The sequence below is a fragment of the Oryx dammah genome, unplaced genomic scaffold (assembly GCF_014754425.2).
Source record: "Oryx dammah isolate SB20612 unplaced genomic scaffold, SCBI_Odam_1.1 HiC_scaffold_2, whole genome shotgun sequence".
In the NCBI taxonomy this organism is placed as follows: domain Eukaryota; kingdom Metazoa; phylum Chordata; class Mammalia; order Artiodactyla; family Bovidae; genus Oryx; species Oryx dammah.
The window spans coordinates 35,144,396-35,162,673 of NW_024070186.1; the positions used below are offsets into that span (position 1 = coordinate 35,144,396).

Consider the following 18,278-nt stretch of genomic DNA (forward strand, 5'->3'; position numbering starts at 1 on the left):
AAAATTATATTGTTAGTGTATTCTTTACTGAGTTGTATGAGTTCTAATTATATTTGGGGTATTAACTTTTATTGGATATAAATTTGCAGACATCTTCTCTCATTCAGTAAGTTGCCTTTTCATTTTCATGATGGTGTCCTTGCTGTTCAGAAGTTTTTTAGTCTGATGTAGTTTCATGTGTTGTTTTTTTAATTTATTTTTGATTGGATGATAAGTGCTTTACAGTGTTGTGCTGGTGTCTGCTGTACAACACCATGAATCATCTATAAGTATACATATATTCCCTGCCTTTTGAGCTTCCCTCAAATATATACTATATATATATATATATATATATTAACAATACTTGTTTTTCTTTTTCTGACTTACTTCACTCCATTGAACAGGCTTTAGGTTCATCTACTTCACTTCAACTGACTCAAATTCATTTCTTTTTGTGGCTGAGTAATATTCCATTAGATATGTGTGTGTGTGTGTGTGTGTATACAACTTCTTTATCCATGCATCTATCAATGGACATTCAGGTTGTTTCTTTGTCATAGCTATTGTAAATAGTGGTGCTATGAACATTAGGGTACATGTGTCTTTTTGAATTATGGTTTTCTCAGGCTAAATACACAGTAGTGGGACTGCTGGGTCAACACTGCTTATTATTAGAGAATTGCAAGTCAAAACTACCATGAGGTATCATCTCACACCAGTCAAAATGGCTGTCATAAAAAAATATCTACAAATAATAAATGCAGGAGAGGATATGGAGAAAAGGGAAAACTCTTGCACTGTTGGTAGAAATGTAAATTGATAAAGCCACTATTCAAAACAGTATGGAGATTCCTTAAAAAACAAGAAATAAAGCCACATGTTTATTTTGCTTTTGTTGCCCCTGCCTTTTGAGTCAGATCCAAAAATTCCTCATTTAGAACAATATCAAGGAGTTCATCACCTGTGTTTTCTTGTAGGGTTTTTATGGTCTCTGGTCTTATATTTAATTCTTTAAAACATTTTAAGTTGATTTTGGTGAATGGTATAAGACAGTAGTCTAATTTTATTTTTTTGCATGTATCTATTCAGTTTTATTAACATTTATTGAAAAGCCAATACTTTCCCCATTGTATATTCTTGGCTACTTTGTCATAAATCAGTTGTATATGCATGCATTATTTCTGAGGTTACTATGCTTTTTCATTATCTATGTATCTGTTTTTGTACAAATATCATACTAGTTTGATTACTATTACTTTTTAATATCGTTTGAAATCAGGGAGCATGATACCCACAGTGTTGCACTTCATTCTCAAGAGTGCTTTGACTTTCAGTATCTTTTGTGGTTCCATATATATTTTAGGATTATTTGTTCTATTTACTTTAGGAAATATGGACCAGTGAAAGAGGAGACTGAAAAAAATTTCAACATTCAGAAAATGAAGATCATGGCATCTGGTCCCATCACTTCATGGGAAATAGATGGGGAAAAAATGGAAATAGTTACGGACTATTTTTCTGGGCTCCAAAATCACTGCAGATGGTGACTGCAGCCATGAAATTAAAAGACACTTACTCCTTGGAAGAAAAGCTATGACCAACCTAGACAGCATATTAAGTCCATATAGTGAAAGCTATGGGTTTTCCAGTAGTCATGTATGGATGTGAGAGTTGAGCTAAAGAGAGCTGAGCACCAAAGAATTGATACTTTTGAACTGTGGTGTTGGAGAAGACTCTTGAGAGTCCCTTGGACTGCAAGGAGATCCAACCAGTCCATCCTAAAGGAAATGAACCCTGAATATTCATTGGAAGGACTGATGCTGAAGCTGGAACTCCAATACTTTGGCCACCTGATGCAAAGAGCTGACTCATTTGAAGAGACCCTGATGCTGGGAAAGATTGAAGGCAGGAGGAGAAGGGGACGACAGAGGATGAGATGGTTGGATGGCATTACTGACTTGGATGCACATTAATTTATGCAAACTCCGGAAGTTGGTGATGTTCAGGGAAGCCTGGTGTTACGCAGTCCATGGGGTTGCAAAGAGTTGGACATGACTAAGTGAATGAACTGAACTAATTCTTCCAATCCATGAACATGTAATATCTTTCCATTTATTTATTTGTCTTCTTCAGTTGTTCATCAGTGTCCTATAGTTTTCAGTGTATAGGTCTTTTACTTTTTGGTAAATTTATTCCTAGTTATTTTATTCTTTTTGATTTCCTTGTAAATGAGATTCTTTTCTTAAGTTCTCTTTCTGATAGTTCATTTCTAGTGTATAAAAACACAACAGGTTTTTGTGTATTGATTTTGTAACCTGCAACTTTAGTAAATTTATTTATTAGTTCTAATGGTTTTTTTTTTTTTTTTTGCAGAGTATAAAAATGTACTGTGTTCATTCAGTCTTCTGAGTTTAGTGACCATTTCTATGGACCATTATTTTGAGCTCTTTATTAGGTAAGTTATTTATCTCCATTTCATTAAATTTTATTTTCTGATGTTTTATCTTGTTCTTTCATTTGGAGTGTATTTCTCTGTTTCTTCATTTTGCTTGATTCTGGGTTATGTTGGGCAAAGCAGCTACCTCTCCTAGTCTTGAAGGAATGGTCTTGTATAGGAGATGAACCTTATCATTTACCTAACGCTTGCTGTTAGTTATCTCTCAAACTTTTGTGATTATCTAAGCACCCAGATTTGTTGTTGATAGGTCCCAGTGGTTGAAATCAAGACTTTTCAGTGTTCAAAGGAGGAATCTGTCAGGACCTAATTACAGGCTCACTGGATGCCATATCCTCAAGCAGCAGTTTTTAGGGTATGTAAATATATTCAGTTCTTTGGGAGTATAGTCATAAATCCTGCTGGACTCCAAACCAAGTAATTTGAATGTATCCCTTGGTGACATTTGCAGATACTGGGACTCTAGATGAATGTGTAACCTCCTTCCTAGTAAGTAATTTGAGCTGAAGCAAGACTGAGAGTACAAAAATAGAATCCCCCAGCCTGTGTTCCCTGAGAACAACTTCATAGCCTCTAGATGTACGGTAAACCTGAAACCTGCCCCTCAAGCTGAGACTCCAGCCCAACTAAAGAAGCCTTTTTCATAGGAAGACTAGGGCTATGTTTTAGCCTCCTGTCTATGTCATGGTCTGGCACATGGTAGCCTGCGAAGAACTATCTCTCAGACTGTTTCAGTTACTTGGGGCCCAGAAGCCCAAGCACCCCTGGCCACCAGAGTCAGGTGATCAAGGGATATCTCCCTGTGTTGACTGTATATATCTGTTGGCTTTAGCAGGACTGCAGTTGAGCTTGGAACCAAGGCATGCCTGCTGGCTTTAACAAGGCTGCTGGCAGAGTATGACCACCAGCACTAGCACAGTAGCAAAACTGGCACCTACTAGTGCTGGTCCTTACAATGTAGAATGAGAACATAAGGGCATAAAATGCTAGCAACTTTATCTGGAAAGTCTCACAGGCCCTCTTCCCTCTAGAACATGCTTTAAGATTAGCTAATGAACCCCCTTCACTAGCTAATATCATTTAGATGTTTTTCAAACTGCAGCTTATGTGCTGTCTTGGGGTGAGTCTGCATGTAAGCCCTTTAAGAGAGGAATCTCTGTTCCCTGCAGCACTTTGAATGTCCTGAACCTTGGCCATATTGGTTTCCAAGGCCAGATGTTTGGGGGCTCATTTCTCTAGTGCAGGTCCCAAGACTTGGAGTGCCTGAAGTAGGGCACCAACCCTTTGCTTCTAGGGATAAGCTCTGTATTTGTGAGAGCCCTCCCAATTGTGTGTCTCCACACCAGATGTGCATTTTTTTGGTGAGAACACATCTCTGTTTCTCCATCCTATATTGAGCTTTTTATCCTTCATCATTGAAGAGTTGTTTAGCTAGTTTTCAGCCTTTTTTTCAGAAGGAAATATTCCACGTACATGTGTGTGTGCTTGGTCGCTTCAGTCATGTATGATTCCTTCATCTGCTGCATTGCAGACAAATTCTTTACCTCTGAGCCACTGGGGAAGCCACAGTTATTCCATATGTAGGAGTTAATTTGATGTGCCCATGGGAGGAGGTGAATTCAAGGGGTTCTTGCACTGCTGTCTTGAACCTCTTCTGAAACTTATTTGTAAAAACACATTTACATTCACAAATATAGTTAGCATTTTATTTGCTCGTATTATTGAACCTCAGATGATTATTCTCAGATTATGTCCCTTCTTCCTGAATTATCTCCTTTAGAAATGATCTATGTGAATAAAAAATGTGCTTTTTTAAAAAAAAAAAAAAAAACATTTATTTTGCTCTTCTCCTTGAGATATTTTTGAACAAAATTGAAAAGGACAGTTAAAATTGTTTTTTAAATCAGTACTTTGAAGATATTATTCTATTCTCTCTGGCTTCCACTCTTTCTATTAAGAAGGCAATTGGCAGTCTTGTTTGTAGTAGATTTTTCTTTTCTTTCTGGTTACTTATTTTTCTTTACTATTTTGCTACCTCACTGTGATTTATATAGGTGTTAATTTTTAATTATATTACTTAAGATATGTTGTCCTTTTTGCCTCACTGAATTTGTGTTTCTTCTGGAAAATTTTTTTAGCAGTTATTATTCCCTATCCTATCTTGAGACTCTTGACTTTCATATTTCCTGTAGGTTATTATGAATCCCCGTTCACTAATTTTTTCCTCATCTACATTTGATCTACTATCTAATCTGTTTATTTTTCTCTTTCTCCAAATTACTTAATACTGTATGACTCATCCCTGAATACTTCTTCTGCCATTTCCTGTTATTTCATAATATTTGGAGAATGAGAGAATGAAGATAGTTTCTATATTCATTTTCTCCTAAGACCCAATGAAATCAAGAATGACAAATTCTTTTTAAATATTTCTACATATCTATGGTCTCCAAATGAGCAATGATTACCTTTTTCAATGAACTGTTTAAAAAAGTTCTTATTATAAAATTTTAAATTCTTGGTGTATGTATGTGGTCAGTCGCTCAGTTATGTCTGATTCTTTGCAACCCCATGGACCGTAGACTAGCAGATTCCTCTGTCCATGGGATTTCCCAGGCAAGAATATTGGAGTGGGTTGCCATTTCCACCTCCAGAGGATCTTGCTGACCCAGAGACTGAACTGGAGTCTCCTGAGTCTCCTGCATTGGCAAATGGATTCTTACCACTGAAAAAAATAACAGTAAATTACATTGAATGAAACATTGTATTCTTATTTTCAGTGACGTATTCTTATTTTTCATTAGGGCAAAGGTATTCAAATCTAATGATCACATTTCCAGGACATTCTAGCTTTTATTTCCTTTGCAGTGTGAACACTCAACCCATGATGTAATTTGGGGACCTAGGACTAGACCAAAAGCACAGATTGCAATTATCTAGGTGATTTGAGGAGAAATAAAAGCAAAAGTATAGTGATAATCTGAGAAAATTAATGTGCAGCTAAAATAGAATGAAAATAGACTCACAATGAGGAAACTTGCTCCAAGCATCAATGCTTTTATTCTAACATCAATATCAAATGGAAACTGGATCCCAAATTTATTGGTATTGGTGAAGAGTTCTCTCATAAATCCAATCCACTGATTTGAAATCTTACCAATAATCATTTCTTCATCCAGGGACAATAACTAAAATAAAAATAAAATATTTTTAATCTTAGATTAAAACCCCTGAAATAAAAACAACAGGCATTCCTACATCAATTTTAGTAATTACATATGACCCATATGAGTTATAATATAATAATGATGTACCCTGAAATAAAAAGAATATTCAATAGGATCAGAAGATAGCCTCTAAAAACATGTACAGACAATGTCTACCTAAAGGAAAAATTTCAAATTGATTGGATACAGGTGATTTTATGTATATGTGTGTATACATACATATATTATATATATGTATGCATGTTTTATATATAATGCATATTATATAAAATTATATTAATATATATAATTTGCTTAAATTTGATTGGAGAATCCATTTAATTGTGAAATGAAAACCACTAGCTTTTCAGCTCTTCTACACAGCTAACTCTTTCCTAAGAGATCCTAATTTTCTGAATCCCTCTGCAATTTCCTCATGCCTTTTTTTCCTTTACTCATTTAGACTCCCTAGAGTACAACTTCTCGTACCAGCTAATGTTATTTCTCAACATAAGAGATACTCATGTAAATATAAAACAATACATCTGTGATAAATTCCACTGCTTATTTTGTAATGAATGCCAGAAGGGAAAGGAAGTGTGATATGATGGAGTATAATAGGGAGATAATAAGCAGACTGAAAGAACTGAAGGGATAGTTTTAGAGAAAACCTCTTAGGCAAAGCATCATTTGAGCTGAGATTTGGAGGATTGGTAGGAATAGGCAAATTCCTAGTGACAGAGGAATAGGGAAAATGAGAGCCTCCTAGAGAGAGTCAGCTATATGTTAAAAGGCTCTGATTTAGGAAGGAACATGGCTGGAGCAAAATGAGTAAAGGAGATAGTGGTAGAAAATGAGTAAGAAAAGAGAGGTATGGAGGACTAGGTCTGCCTAGCCTTGTAAGTAATGCTAAGGAAATTGGGGGATAGAAATATGGAAGATTCTTACATGATTATGTCAAACATCCAGTTTATCCAGAACTCTGAACACATCTTTCCCTATTACCCTCAGCAAAATAGCTTATCGTTTCCACTGAGGAGAAAATAGGAGCAACTGGACAGGAACTTACTAAACTTGCAGACACCAGCCTAGAAAGTTATTCTATCTGTACCAACACTCCCTGCTTCCTTTCTAGTGTGATGAATGGGCCATTTCTATGCCTGTTCAAGACCAGTTCCCTATATGCCTTAGGTTCCATACCAAGTAAGAGACAAAGTTCGTCAAATATTCAGTTTATGTTGTTTCTCCACATTTTTCCTCCAATTTGGCTTGTTTCCTTTAAAATCAAAGTGTACTAAGGAAACACCTTTCATAAATATACCTCCCTGTCCACTCCGTGCCCTGACCCACTCAGGAACAGGTTTATGGTAATACAGGGAGATAGGTCATATAGATACAGAGTTAGTTTCTGTCTTATCTAAAGTTTGGTATTTGTTTATAGTAAACTTTTGCATTAACTTTGATGTTAAAAATATATTTAGATATCATTTATCTTAATTACCAGGTTTTTTGGTGCCCCTTATAATTTTTTACCTGAGATAAACATCTTATTTGCCACACCCTATTCCTGCTCTATAACCAGCTGCCCCTTTACATATCTCCTCTTTTTCATAACCAAAAGTATTAAAAGATTTGCCCACATTTGTGCACAAGATGACTTTCTCACAGAATCATTACCTCCCTTTCTTGTTCCTTACTCTTGGAGGTTACCTACAAGTGCCAACTATAAAATGGCTTTGTTTCAAATTTAGAAGGAATAGGGAGTATATTAAACACCTTAGAGAAAGTTCTTAAGACAGTAGAATAAAGTACAATTTACTGTACCATAATGTGAGATAAAACACTGGTATTATTAAAAAATGAGGCAAAGTAGCTTTACCTTCCAGAGTTTTAAGCACAGAACACCCTGTTCCACTGGTTTTTAACTTGAAATAGAAAAAAAAGAGTCCTGTATGCTCATTTTACTAAAATTTCAAATAAAGCATTATTATTATAATTAATTTTTAAGTATGCCTTCTTTAATCAGTGCATGCAAGTGCCAGTCAGAATTAGCATCACTAAACTGAATTGACATAATTCTAGAGGAGGAAAAAACTCAGGTAGTATTTTAACTAGGCTGTGTCCAAATTTCTGATTATACATTTCAGATATTAAAACAAGCAAAGTATCCTTGATAAAAGGCTGACAAGTAGTACTTTATTCAAACAGAATATCTTATCATACCAAGACAATATTCTCTGTTGATTAGGAATCTACAGATTTAAACAACTGTAGTGGGTTAGTTTTATTAACTATATTTAGTAGTTTACCTCCTAAATTATTATCTGAATGTTGGCCATTTAATGAGAAGTAAATCAGTAAGCACATAAAACATTAAAAAAATTATATCATAGCAATTTCAGAATTTTATAAAAATTAGCATTAATATATTAGTTATAATTAATGCTGGATTATGTCATTATCTATTGAAATAAAGGTAATTTTCTTTTTCCATATTTTCAAATGTTAAATACAAAGCTTCTTGTTTGATAGTTAAACACTTAAAATATAGATTAAAAGATGCCTTATAAGCTTCACAAACTGTAGGGCTTAATTAAGCAAAGAAATTATGAATTAGAAATTCAATTTTAAAATTAAGCAAATAGGTATAGTAATAATTATAACATGTTTTAATTTTGTTTTAATCACCTTAATTAACTATCTGCATTAGAAAAGTATCATTTAACTAATTTGAGCATGATATCCTAAAACATAATGAATTACTCACATTAAAATTTAGATCTTTGAGACAGCTAGAAACCACACATGGCCCTCTGATTTTCATTAAATTCTCCTTATTTTCATTTTTTATTTTAAACATTGGCAAAAATGGGTGATAGTATTGATAAACATATCCAATTATTTCTCCAGGAGGAGCCTCAACTTTTAGCTACAAAATATTAAAAAAACATATAGTATTAATCGAATTAGATATATTTGATTTGTAAATAAGACTATATTTACTTATATGCCACCTTTTACTTAAGTTTTTGTATATGTGAACAGAACTCTTGAGTTTTAGGCATGCCCTATATTTGGGGACTGATGCAGAAGTGAAAGGGCTTTCTAGGTGGTGGTAAAGAACCCGACTGCCAATGCAGGAGATGCAAGAGATGCAGGTTTGATCCCTGGGCCAGGAAGATCCCCTGGAGGAGGGCATGGCAATCCACTCCAGTATTCTTGCCTAGAGAATCCCATGGACAGAGGAGCCTGATGAGCTATAGTCCATAGGGTTGCAAGGAGCTGGACACGACTGAAGCAACTTAGCCCACGTGCATGGAAGTGAAAAAGAAGAATTTGGATGTTGAAATCCCTGAATTGAGATCTGATGCTGCTGCTCACTAACTACATGAAATATGGACAGATCACTCACCTCTCTGAAATTAATTTTCCACTTGTAAAAGAGGTACAATAATAATAATTGGCGCTTATGATGATCACTTTTTAAATTTTTATGCCTATTAGATATGCCTTAAAAGCGCAAATCACACCAAAACTGTTTATTATCCAATATGCCAAGAACTTTTGTACCTTTATGACAATACAAATATGACTTCATTGAAGTTCTTTATGCTCATTGTGACTTAAAATCCAGTTCATAAAAATCAATATAGTTGAATAAATTATGATATATCATCCATAAAATGGCTTATTATGCAACCATTTATGAGACTGAGGAAGTTCTATACATACCAATATAATCTTCAAGTTAAAAAATTGCAGAAAAATATCTACTGTGTTACAAACACACCTCAAACAGACAAACACATATATATGTGAGTATATATATAAATAGATAGATAAGCATAAGTACATTTCATGCAGAGATGGGCTTGGTAAAGGAAAGAAATGGTATGGACCTAACAGAAGCAGAAGATATTAAGAAGAGGTGGCAAGAATACACAGAAGAACTGTACAAAAAAAAGCTTCACAGCCAAGATAATAACAATGGTGTGATCACTCACCTAGAGCCAGACATCCTGGAATGTGGGCTTTAGAAAGCATCACTACGAACAAAGCTAGTGGAGCTGATGGAATTCCAGTTGAGCTATTTCAAATCCTGAAAGATGATGCTGTGAAAGTGCTGCACTCAATATGCCAGCAAATTTGGAAAACTCAGCAGTGGCCACAGGACTGGAAAAGGTCAGGTTTCATTCCAGTTCCAAAGAAAGGCAATGCAAAAGAATGCTCAAACTACTGCACAATTGCACTCATCTCACATGCTAGTAAAGTAATGCTCAAAATTCTCCAAGCCACGCTTCAGCAATACGTGAACTGTGAACTTCCTGATATTCAAGCTGGTTTTAGAAAAGGCAGAGGAACCAGAGATCAAATTGCCAACATCCGCTGGATCATGGAAAAAGCAAGAGAGTTCCAGAAAAACATCTGTTTCTGCTTTATTGACTATGCCAAAGCCTTTGACTGTGTGGATCCCAATAAACTGTGGAAAATTCTTCAAGAGATGGGAATACCAGACCACCTGACCTGTCTCTTGAGAAACCTGTATGCAGGTCAGGAAGCAACTGTTAGAACTGGACATGAAACAACAGACTGGTCCCAAATAGGAAAAGGAGTCCATCAAGGCTGTATATTGTCACCCTGTTTATTCAACTTCTACACAGAGTACATCATGAGAAATGCTGGGCTGGAAGAAGCACAAGCTAGAATCAAGATTGCTGGGAGAAATCTCAATAACCTCAGATAGGCAGATGACACCACCCTTATGGCAGAAAGTGAAGAGGAACTAAAAAGCCTCTTGATGAAAGTGAAAGAGGAGAGTGAAAAACTTGGTTTAAAGCTCAACATTCAGAAAACGAAGATCATGGCATCTGGTCCCATCACTTCATGGGAAATAGATGGAGAAACAGTGGAAACAGTGTCAGACTTTAGTTTTTTGGGCTCCAAAACCACTGCAAATGGTGATTGCAGCCATGAAATTAAAAGACGCTTACTCCTTCAAAGGAAAGTTATGACCTTTATGACCAGCCTAGGTAGCATATTGAAAAGCAGAGACATTACTTTGCCAACAAAGGTCCGTCTAGTCAAGGCTATGGTTTTTCCAGTGGTCATGTATGGATGTGGGATTTGGACTGTGAAGAAAGCTGAGTGCCAAAGAATTGATGCATTTGAACTGTGGTGTTGGAGAAGACTCTTGAGAGTCCCTTGGACTGCAAGGAGATCCAACCGGTTCATCCTAAAGGAGATCAGTTCTGGGTGTTCATTGGAAGGACTGATGCTAAAGCTGAAACTCCAATACTTTGGCCACCTGATGTGAAGAATTGACTCATTGGAAAAGACCCTGATGCTGGGAGGGATTGGGGGCAGGAGGAGAAGGGGATGACTGAGGTTGAGATGGCTGGATGGCATCACTGACTCGATGGACATGAGTTTGAGTGAACTCCGGCAGTTGGTGATGGACAGGCAGGCCTGGTGAGCTGTGATTCATGGGGTTGCAAAGAGTCAGACAGACTGAGCAACTGAACTGAAGTGAACTGATGCATCTATTATACAAATGTTCCTAGCATAATTCTTTAACTCATAATAGCAGCTGCTTCTAAAGAAGAATAAAGCAGACATGGGAACTAGGAGTTTGACAGACATTATTTTTCCTGAATATACTTCTGCTAACTTTATTTTTTTCTTTCTCCCACCTTCTCTCTTTCTTCTTTCCTCTTTAACTTCCTCCTTTTTATATATACATATGTATTTATTATTCTTTCAAAAAATAAGGGAAGACCTTTAGTGAATATGGTGGTAGTGGTGATATAGTTTATGAATCTTCTCAAAATCCTCATAGAAAGGACACAGTAAGTATGATTGCTAAACCAAACGAAACCACTGTGAAATTCTTTATCAAAGTAGATGGAAAAATTATAGCCTCACATCTCAAAATATAAGTAGATGTAGTAAAACAAGTGACAGCAGCAAGGTAACTTCTGAGATCCAAGGAATCCAGATACCACTAACCAGTATCATCACAAAGAGAAACAGATCCCCCTCAGAAGATAAGTAGCCTGCAATTAAAATAAATAAATTTAAAAAAAAAGAAAATAGTATAAACAGAGGGAGAAGTACTTTACAAACATATGCGGATAACTGTTGTCATGGGAGGTGTTTCATTTGGCAAGAATCAATAAGGAAAAAAACAATCTCAAAGGACCAGTCTGAGAAACATAACTGAAAATGGGATGCGACAGCACAGCCCCTACTGCCTCCACTGTCAGTACAAGACGATGGGGGGACCTACTGGGGCTGATGTCTAGACATAGGAACTTTTTACAATGTCATCCATCCAAGATTCCCTTTCATAACAGAGAGTAGAATAAAAACTGCATAAAACAGGAAGATCTAGGTTAAAGAAGGAGAAGTTCATGTAAAGGTGGAAAAGGTGTAAAGAGAAGGTAAATCTCAAAAAGAACCAAGAAACCATATTCCTAACATTACACAATCAAACAGAAGGGAAATTCCTAGAATTCTACCCTCCTATTAGAATCTCTTAAAATGATTCTGAAGATAAAAACGACATGACTCAACATCTGGAAAAAGGGAATGGCACTGGTTGGGAGTTCCTTGATTTTTTGTGGCTTTTTATTTGAGGTCTGGCCCTAGTATGTGCTGTACAAGGTTGTGAAGGCTTTTTAATAAAAGTTCCTATTTTAAGGAGGTAGGAGAAATTGTGGAAGAAATAATAAAAGATTAGAGGAAAAAAATCAAACAGGAAATGGACCAAAAAAGAGAAAACAAAACCAAAAGTAAAGTTCCTTAAGCTAAACATGAAAAAAGAAAGAAAACACAAATTACTGCTGTTTGAAATGAAAAGGGAGCTATTACTACATAATCTGCAAACTTAAAAGGAAAGTAAAGAATATATTAACAACTTTATGCCAATTAAAATTCAACAGCTTCTATAGACAAATCCTTTGAAAGAAACACATTACAAAAATGAACTTAAGAAGAAAAAGAAAACCTGATTATCTATATATATATTAAACAAGTTTTGAATATAAGTTGAAAATCCTTCTCACACCCACTGTTACAGACTGAAATAGCTTCACTACAGACACAACCCTTATGGCAGAAAGTGAAGAAGAACTAAAGAGCCTCTTGATGAAGTTGAAAGAGGAGAGTGAAAACATTGGCTTAAAGCTCAACATTCAGAAAATGAACATCATGGCATCCGGTCCCATCACTTTATGGGAAATAGATGGGGAAACAGTGGCTGACTTTATTTTTCTGGGCTCCAAAATCACTGTGGATGGTGACTTCAGCCATGAAATTAAAAGATGCTTACTCTTTGGAAGGAAAGTTATGACCAACCTAGATAGCATATTGAAAAGCAGAGACATTACTTTGCCAACAAAGGTCCGTCTAGTCAAGGCTATGGTTTTTCCAGTGGTCATTTATGGATGTGAGAGTTGGACTGTGAAGAAAGCTGAGTGCCAAAGAATTGATGCTTTTGAACGGTGGTGTTGGAGAATACTCTTGAGAGTCCCTTGGACTGCAAGGAGATCCAACCAGTCCATCCTAAAGGAGATCAGTCCTCGGTGTTCATTGGAAGGAATGATGTTGAAGCTGAAATTCCAATACCTTGGCCACCTGATGCAAAGAGCTGACTCATTGGAAAAGACCCTGATGCTGGGAAAGATTGAGGGCAGGAGGAGAAGGGGGACGACAGAGGATGAGATGGTAGGATGGCATCACTGACTCAATGGACATGGGTTTGGGTGGACTCCAGGAGTTGGTGATGGACAGGGGGGCCTGACGTGCTGCAGTTCATGGTGTTGCAAAGAGTCGGACATGACTGAGCAACTAAACTGAACTGAAAGAACATAATAAAATATTAAGTAAGATAATAATACAAATCCTACACAAGCTTTTTCAGAAAAAAACAAGGAATAGTTCCAACTTTATTTATGAAACCAACATTATCCTGATTCCGCAGCCACACAAAAACTTAAAGGAATAATACAGGCATATATATCATATACATAAACACAAACTATTAGCAAAGTGATTCCAGAAATATATAAAAAGAATAACAAATGTGTACAAGTGCAATTTACCTCAAGAATGTCAAGTTGATTTAACATTTAAAAAGATCATTGATGCAGTTTACATAGTCACAGATTAAAAGAGAAAAGTCATAATCAAATGAGTAGATGTGGAAAAATATTTGACAAAATACAAAATTTACTTATGATATAAACTCAGAAAACTAAGAATAAATGAGAGGTTCCTTAACCCAAGAAAGTATATGAAACAAAGAATTTTATATGTAAAAAAACTACAGAAGAATGTCATACTTAATGATAAAGATTAGATCTTAAAAATCAGTACAAAAGGCAAGACTATCCTTTCTTACTTATGTTCAATATTATAATAGGTTTCTCAACTAGAAAGTTGACAATAAATAAACGTGACATTTATACATACACACATATAAATAAAAAGCATACAGATAAGAAAAGCAGAAGTAAAGCTTTATTTTCTTATTAAGTACTTGGAGAAAACCTTAAGGAATATATAAATTCCTGATAGAACTCATAAGTGATTTTTGGCTGTCAAAGGGTAAGGGATCAATAATCAAGGCTCAATTGTTTTTCTATATGTGAGCAACACAAATGAAATATTTAATTTGAATATATTTTTAATTGTATCTTCCTTGTAGCTCAGCTGGTAAAGAATCTGCCTGCAGTGTGGGAGACCTGGGTTTGATCCCTAGGTTGGGAAGATCCCTTGGAGAAGGGAAAGGCTACCCACTCCAGTATTCTGTCCTGGAGAATTCCTTGGACTTTATTGTCCATGGGCTCGCAAAGAGTCGGACACGACTGAGCGACTTTCACGTTCACTTAATTGTATTTAAAAATATGAAATACTTTCATTTAGTCCTAATAGGGTACTTATAAGACTATGTACTGAAAATAACTACCAGGAGTTATTAAAGAAGACCTAAATCTAAGGAGAAATATACCATAGTCATCAAGCAAAGATATTGTATTAGTAAAAAATCACTTCCTGAACTTCCCTGCTGGCACGGTGGATAAGAATCTGCCTGCCAGTGTAGGAGAGACTGGTTCAGTCTCTCGTCCAGGAAGATTCCATATGCTGTGGAGCAACTAAGCCCATGTGCCACAACTACTGAGCCTGCATGCTGCAACTACTAAAACCCATGAGTCTAGAGCCTGTGCTATGCAACAAGAGAAGCCATTGCAATGAGACGCCCATGCACCACAACTAAAGAGTAGCCCTTGCTCTACACAACTAGAGAAAGCCCACACACAGCAACTAAGATCCAGCACAACCAAAAATTAAAATAAATAAATAAGTAAAATAAATCATGCTCAATGGCTCAGTTTTGTCCAACTCTTTGCGACCCCATGGACTGTACCCCTTCAGACTCCTCTGTCCACAGAATATTCCAGGCAAGAATACTGGAGTGGTTTGCAATTTCCTACTCCAGGGGATCTTCCTGACCCAGGGATTGAAACTGTGTTTCCTGTACCTCCTTCATTCTTTACAACTGAGCCCACCTGGGGAGCCAAATAAACCACTATTTCCCAAAATTAACAAATAGATTCAATGCCATCCAAATCATTACCTTGGCATGAAGTTTCAAGTAATATAAAATATTCTTTTGAAACTTATATGAAAATGCAAAGTACTTAACAGAATCAAACAATTTTAAAAAAGCAAACTAAAATTAGAATGCTCATACTGGCTAGTATTAAGACTTTAAAGCTAGGTACTCAGTACAATGTAGTATTGGCATAAGGGGACATATCTGTATATAGCTATATGTATAGATCAGTGTAAACCCTGGGAGTTAGTGAAGGACAAGGAAGCCTGGCATGCTGCAGTCCGTGGGGTCACAAAGAATTGAACATGACTTAGTGACTAAACAATAACAACAACAGATCAGTGGAACAGTGGAAGAGAGCAGATTCCAGAAAAAGGTACACACATATATTGACAATTTATTTTCAAAGATATAAAAGACAATTCTATGGTAAGAGTAGTCTTTTTTCAAAACATAGTGTTCAAACAATTGGACATTAAATAATAAAAAAGAAATCTCAGCTGTTCCCGCACAGGTACAAAAAATTAACTTCAAATGGAACTAGACCTAAATATATAATTTCTGGAAGAAATATAAGGAAGTCTTTGCTATTTTGTGATAGGCAAATTTTTTTTAGGTTATTTCTTAAAGGCATGGACTATAAAAGAATATATATGATAAATTAGATTTTATCAAAATTGAAACCCTCCTTTTTTCCAAGGGTGATAAAATGAAAAGCCAAGCCATAATCCTGGGTACAATATTGGCAATGCACATATCTGAGAAAAGGTTTGTATTCACACTGTCTAAAGAATGCTTATAACTCAGTAAGATGAACTGGCTTATTTTAGGAAGGGCAAAAGATTTAAATACTATATATTCAGTAGCTAATAAATACACACAGGGAAATGCAATATGGAGAATAGTATGGAAGATCCTTAGAAAACTAAAAACAGCTACCCTATGACCTTGCAGTTCCACTCCTGGGCATACATCTGGAGATAAACATTATCCAAAAGGATACATGCACCCCAGTGTTCATTGTAGCACTCTTTACAATAGCCAAGACATGGAAGCAACCTAAATGCCCATAAACAGAGGAATGGATAAAGAAGATGTGGTACATATATACAACTGAATATTGCTCAGCCATTAAAAAGAATGAAATAATGCCGTTTGCAGCAACATGGATGGTCCTAGAGACTATCATATTGAGTGAAGTCAGACAGAGAAGGAGAAATATCTTATGACACTCCTTATATGTGGAATCTAAAAAGAAATGATATAAATGAACTTACAAAACAGAAAGAGACTCTCTTAGAAAATGATTTATGGTTGCCAGGGGGAAGGGATAGTTAGCATTTTGGGAAGATCATGTACACACTGCTGCTGCTGCTGCTAAGTCGCTTCAGTCGCATCCAACTCTGTGCGACCCCATAGACAGCAGCCCACCAGGCTCCTCTGTCACTGGGATTTTCCAGGCAAGAATACTGGAGTGGGTCGCCATTTCCTCCTCTAATGCATACATGCATGCTAAATCGCTTCAGTCATGTCCGACTCTGTGCAACCCTATGGACAGCAGCCCATCAGGCTCTTCTGTCCATGAAATTCTCTAGGCAAGAATACTGGAGTGGGTTGCCATTTCCTTCCCCACATGTACACACTACACACTGCTATATTTTAAATGGGTAACCAACAAGGGCTATTGCATAGCACATGAAATTCTGCTCAATGTTATATGCCAGCCTGGATGGGAGAGAGGTTTAGGGGAGAATAGATACATGTATATAAATGGCTGAGTCCCTTCACTGTTTACCTAAAACTACCACAAAATTGTTAACCAGCTATACCCCAATACAAAATAAGATGTTTAAAGTTTGGAAAAAAGTCACAATGATATTTTACAATAGAAAACTTCTAAAAATCTAAATTTCTTTTAACTTTCATTGCCGGAAAAATATTTACAGTGTTACACATGGGTCTTATTCTGAAAGTATGAGATATTATATAATACTCTCTCTCACATATTTCATTCCAGATTATCCTTTGTCCCAATGTTTTAATTTTAACATACTTCCCAGTGTTGAGGCTTTTTTGAAGGAACTCAAATACATTTGAATCACATTGTAGAAATAATATTTACTGACCTTTTGTAGGCAGCAGTTACTCCAGCAACAGCTCCATCTTAGAGCTTTATGCAGAGTAATGACATCACATCCTACATTATCATAAATTGTCATGGTAAAAGGCCTTGAAGGTCCACAGAGGTGTCTGATGAAACAATTACTTTTCTCTTCTGCAAAGTAAAGTCGTTGTCCTTGATTATTCATGACATCATATGTTTTATTAGATTCAAAGGGACCGAATACTAAAGAATGAAATAAAATGGTGATTATGAATAATACTTATATGATTTGTATACACTGCATACCAAATTATGTTCAAATACATATAAGTTGCATAATGTTGAGTAAGAAACCCCTTGGCTTTAAGGAATGTTCTTCACTACTTTCTTAGTTTCCCCATATAGAAAAATAAAAGAAATGGTAGCTGTTCTCTGGTTCCTTTCATGCTAAAATTCCATGCATAGCATTTCATTTTTGAAGTTCAGGGAAATTAACCTGTAACTATAGGCTTTGAGTTACTTAAAAAAAATTGATCCTCTCCAGTTTTCCTTCCTATAGGTCATGAAAATGACTTTATTAGTCTTCAATCTGGCTAATAGAAACCAAGCAAAAATATTTCACTTAAATTAGGGGAGACAGTGAGCACTCTCGTATATCATCCACATAAGATAATGAATTCACCTTTTTTTTTTTTTTTGCAAGAAAATGGAAATATTATCTTTTGTCCTAATAATCTTACTCCTATGATCACACAAAAATTTCTAAAAATTTAAAAATCGCTCTCTGTACCAAATATTCACTGCTACACAACTTAGAAAAAATAAAATGGAAGCAAAGTAAATGTTTAACAATGAAAGGTAATATGTATTATCCCTTCTTGAGAATTATTGGGTATCTATTTAAAATGCTGTGTT

The 18,278-nt window shown here is 35.8% G+C and overlaps 1 protein-coding gene across 1 annotated transcript in view; it reads right to left on the reverse strand.

The window, feature by feature from the left end:
* LOC120881450 (phospholipid scramblase 2-like) overlaps positions 1 to 18,278 on the reverse strand; it is an 83,418-nt gene that overhangs the window by 54,307 nt on the left and 10,833 nt on the right. Inside the window, exons 3-5 of the mRNA XM_040265154.1 lie at positions 17,386 to 17,606; positions 8,411 to 8,572; positions 5,464 to 5,625 (exon numbers count right to left, since the gene is read on the reverse strand). Coding sequence (XP_040121088.1) covers positions 5,464 to 5,625; positions 8,411 to 8,572; positions 17,386 to 17,606 — 545 coding nt within the window. The remainder of the gene's footprint in view (positions 1 to 5,463; positions 5,626 to 8,410; positions 8,573 to 17,385; positions 17,607 to 18,278) is intronic.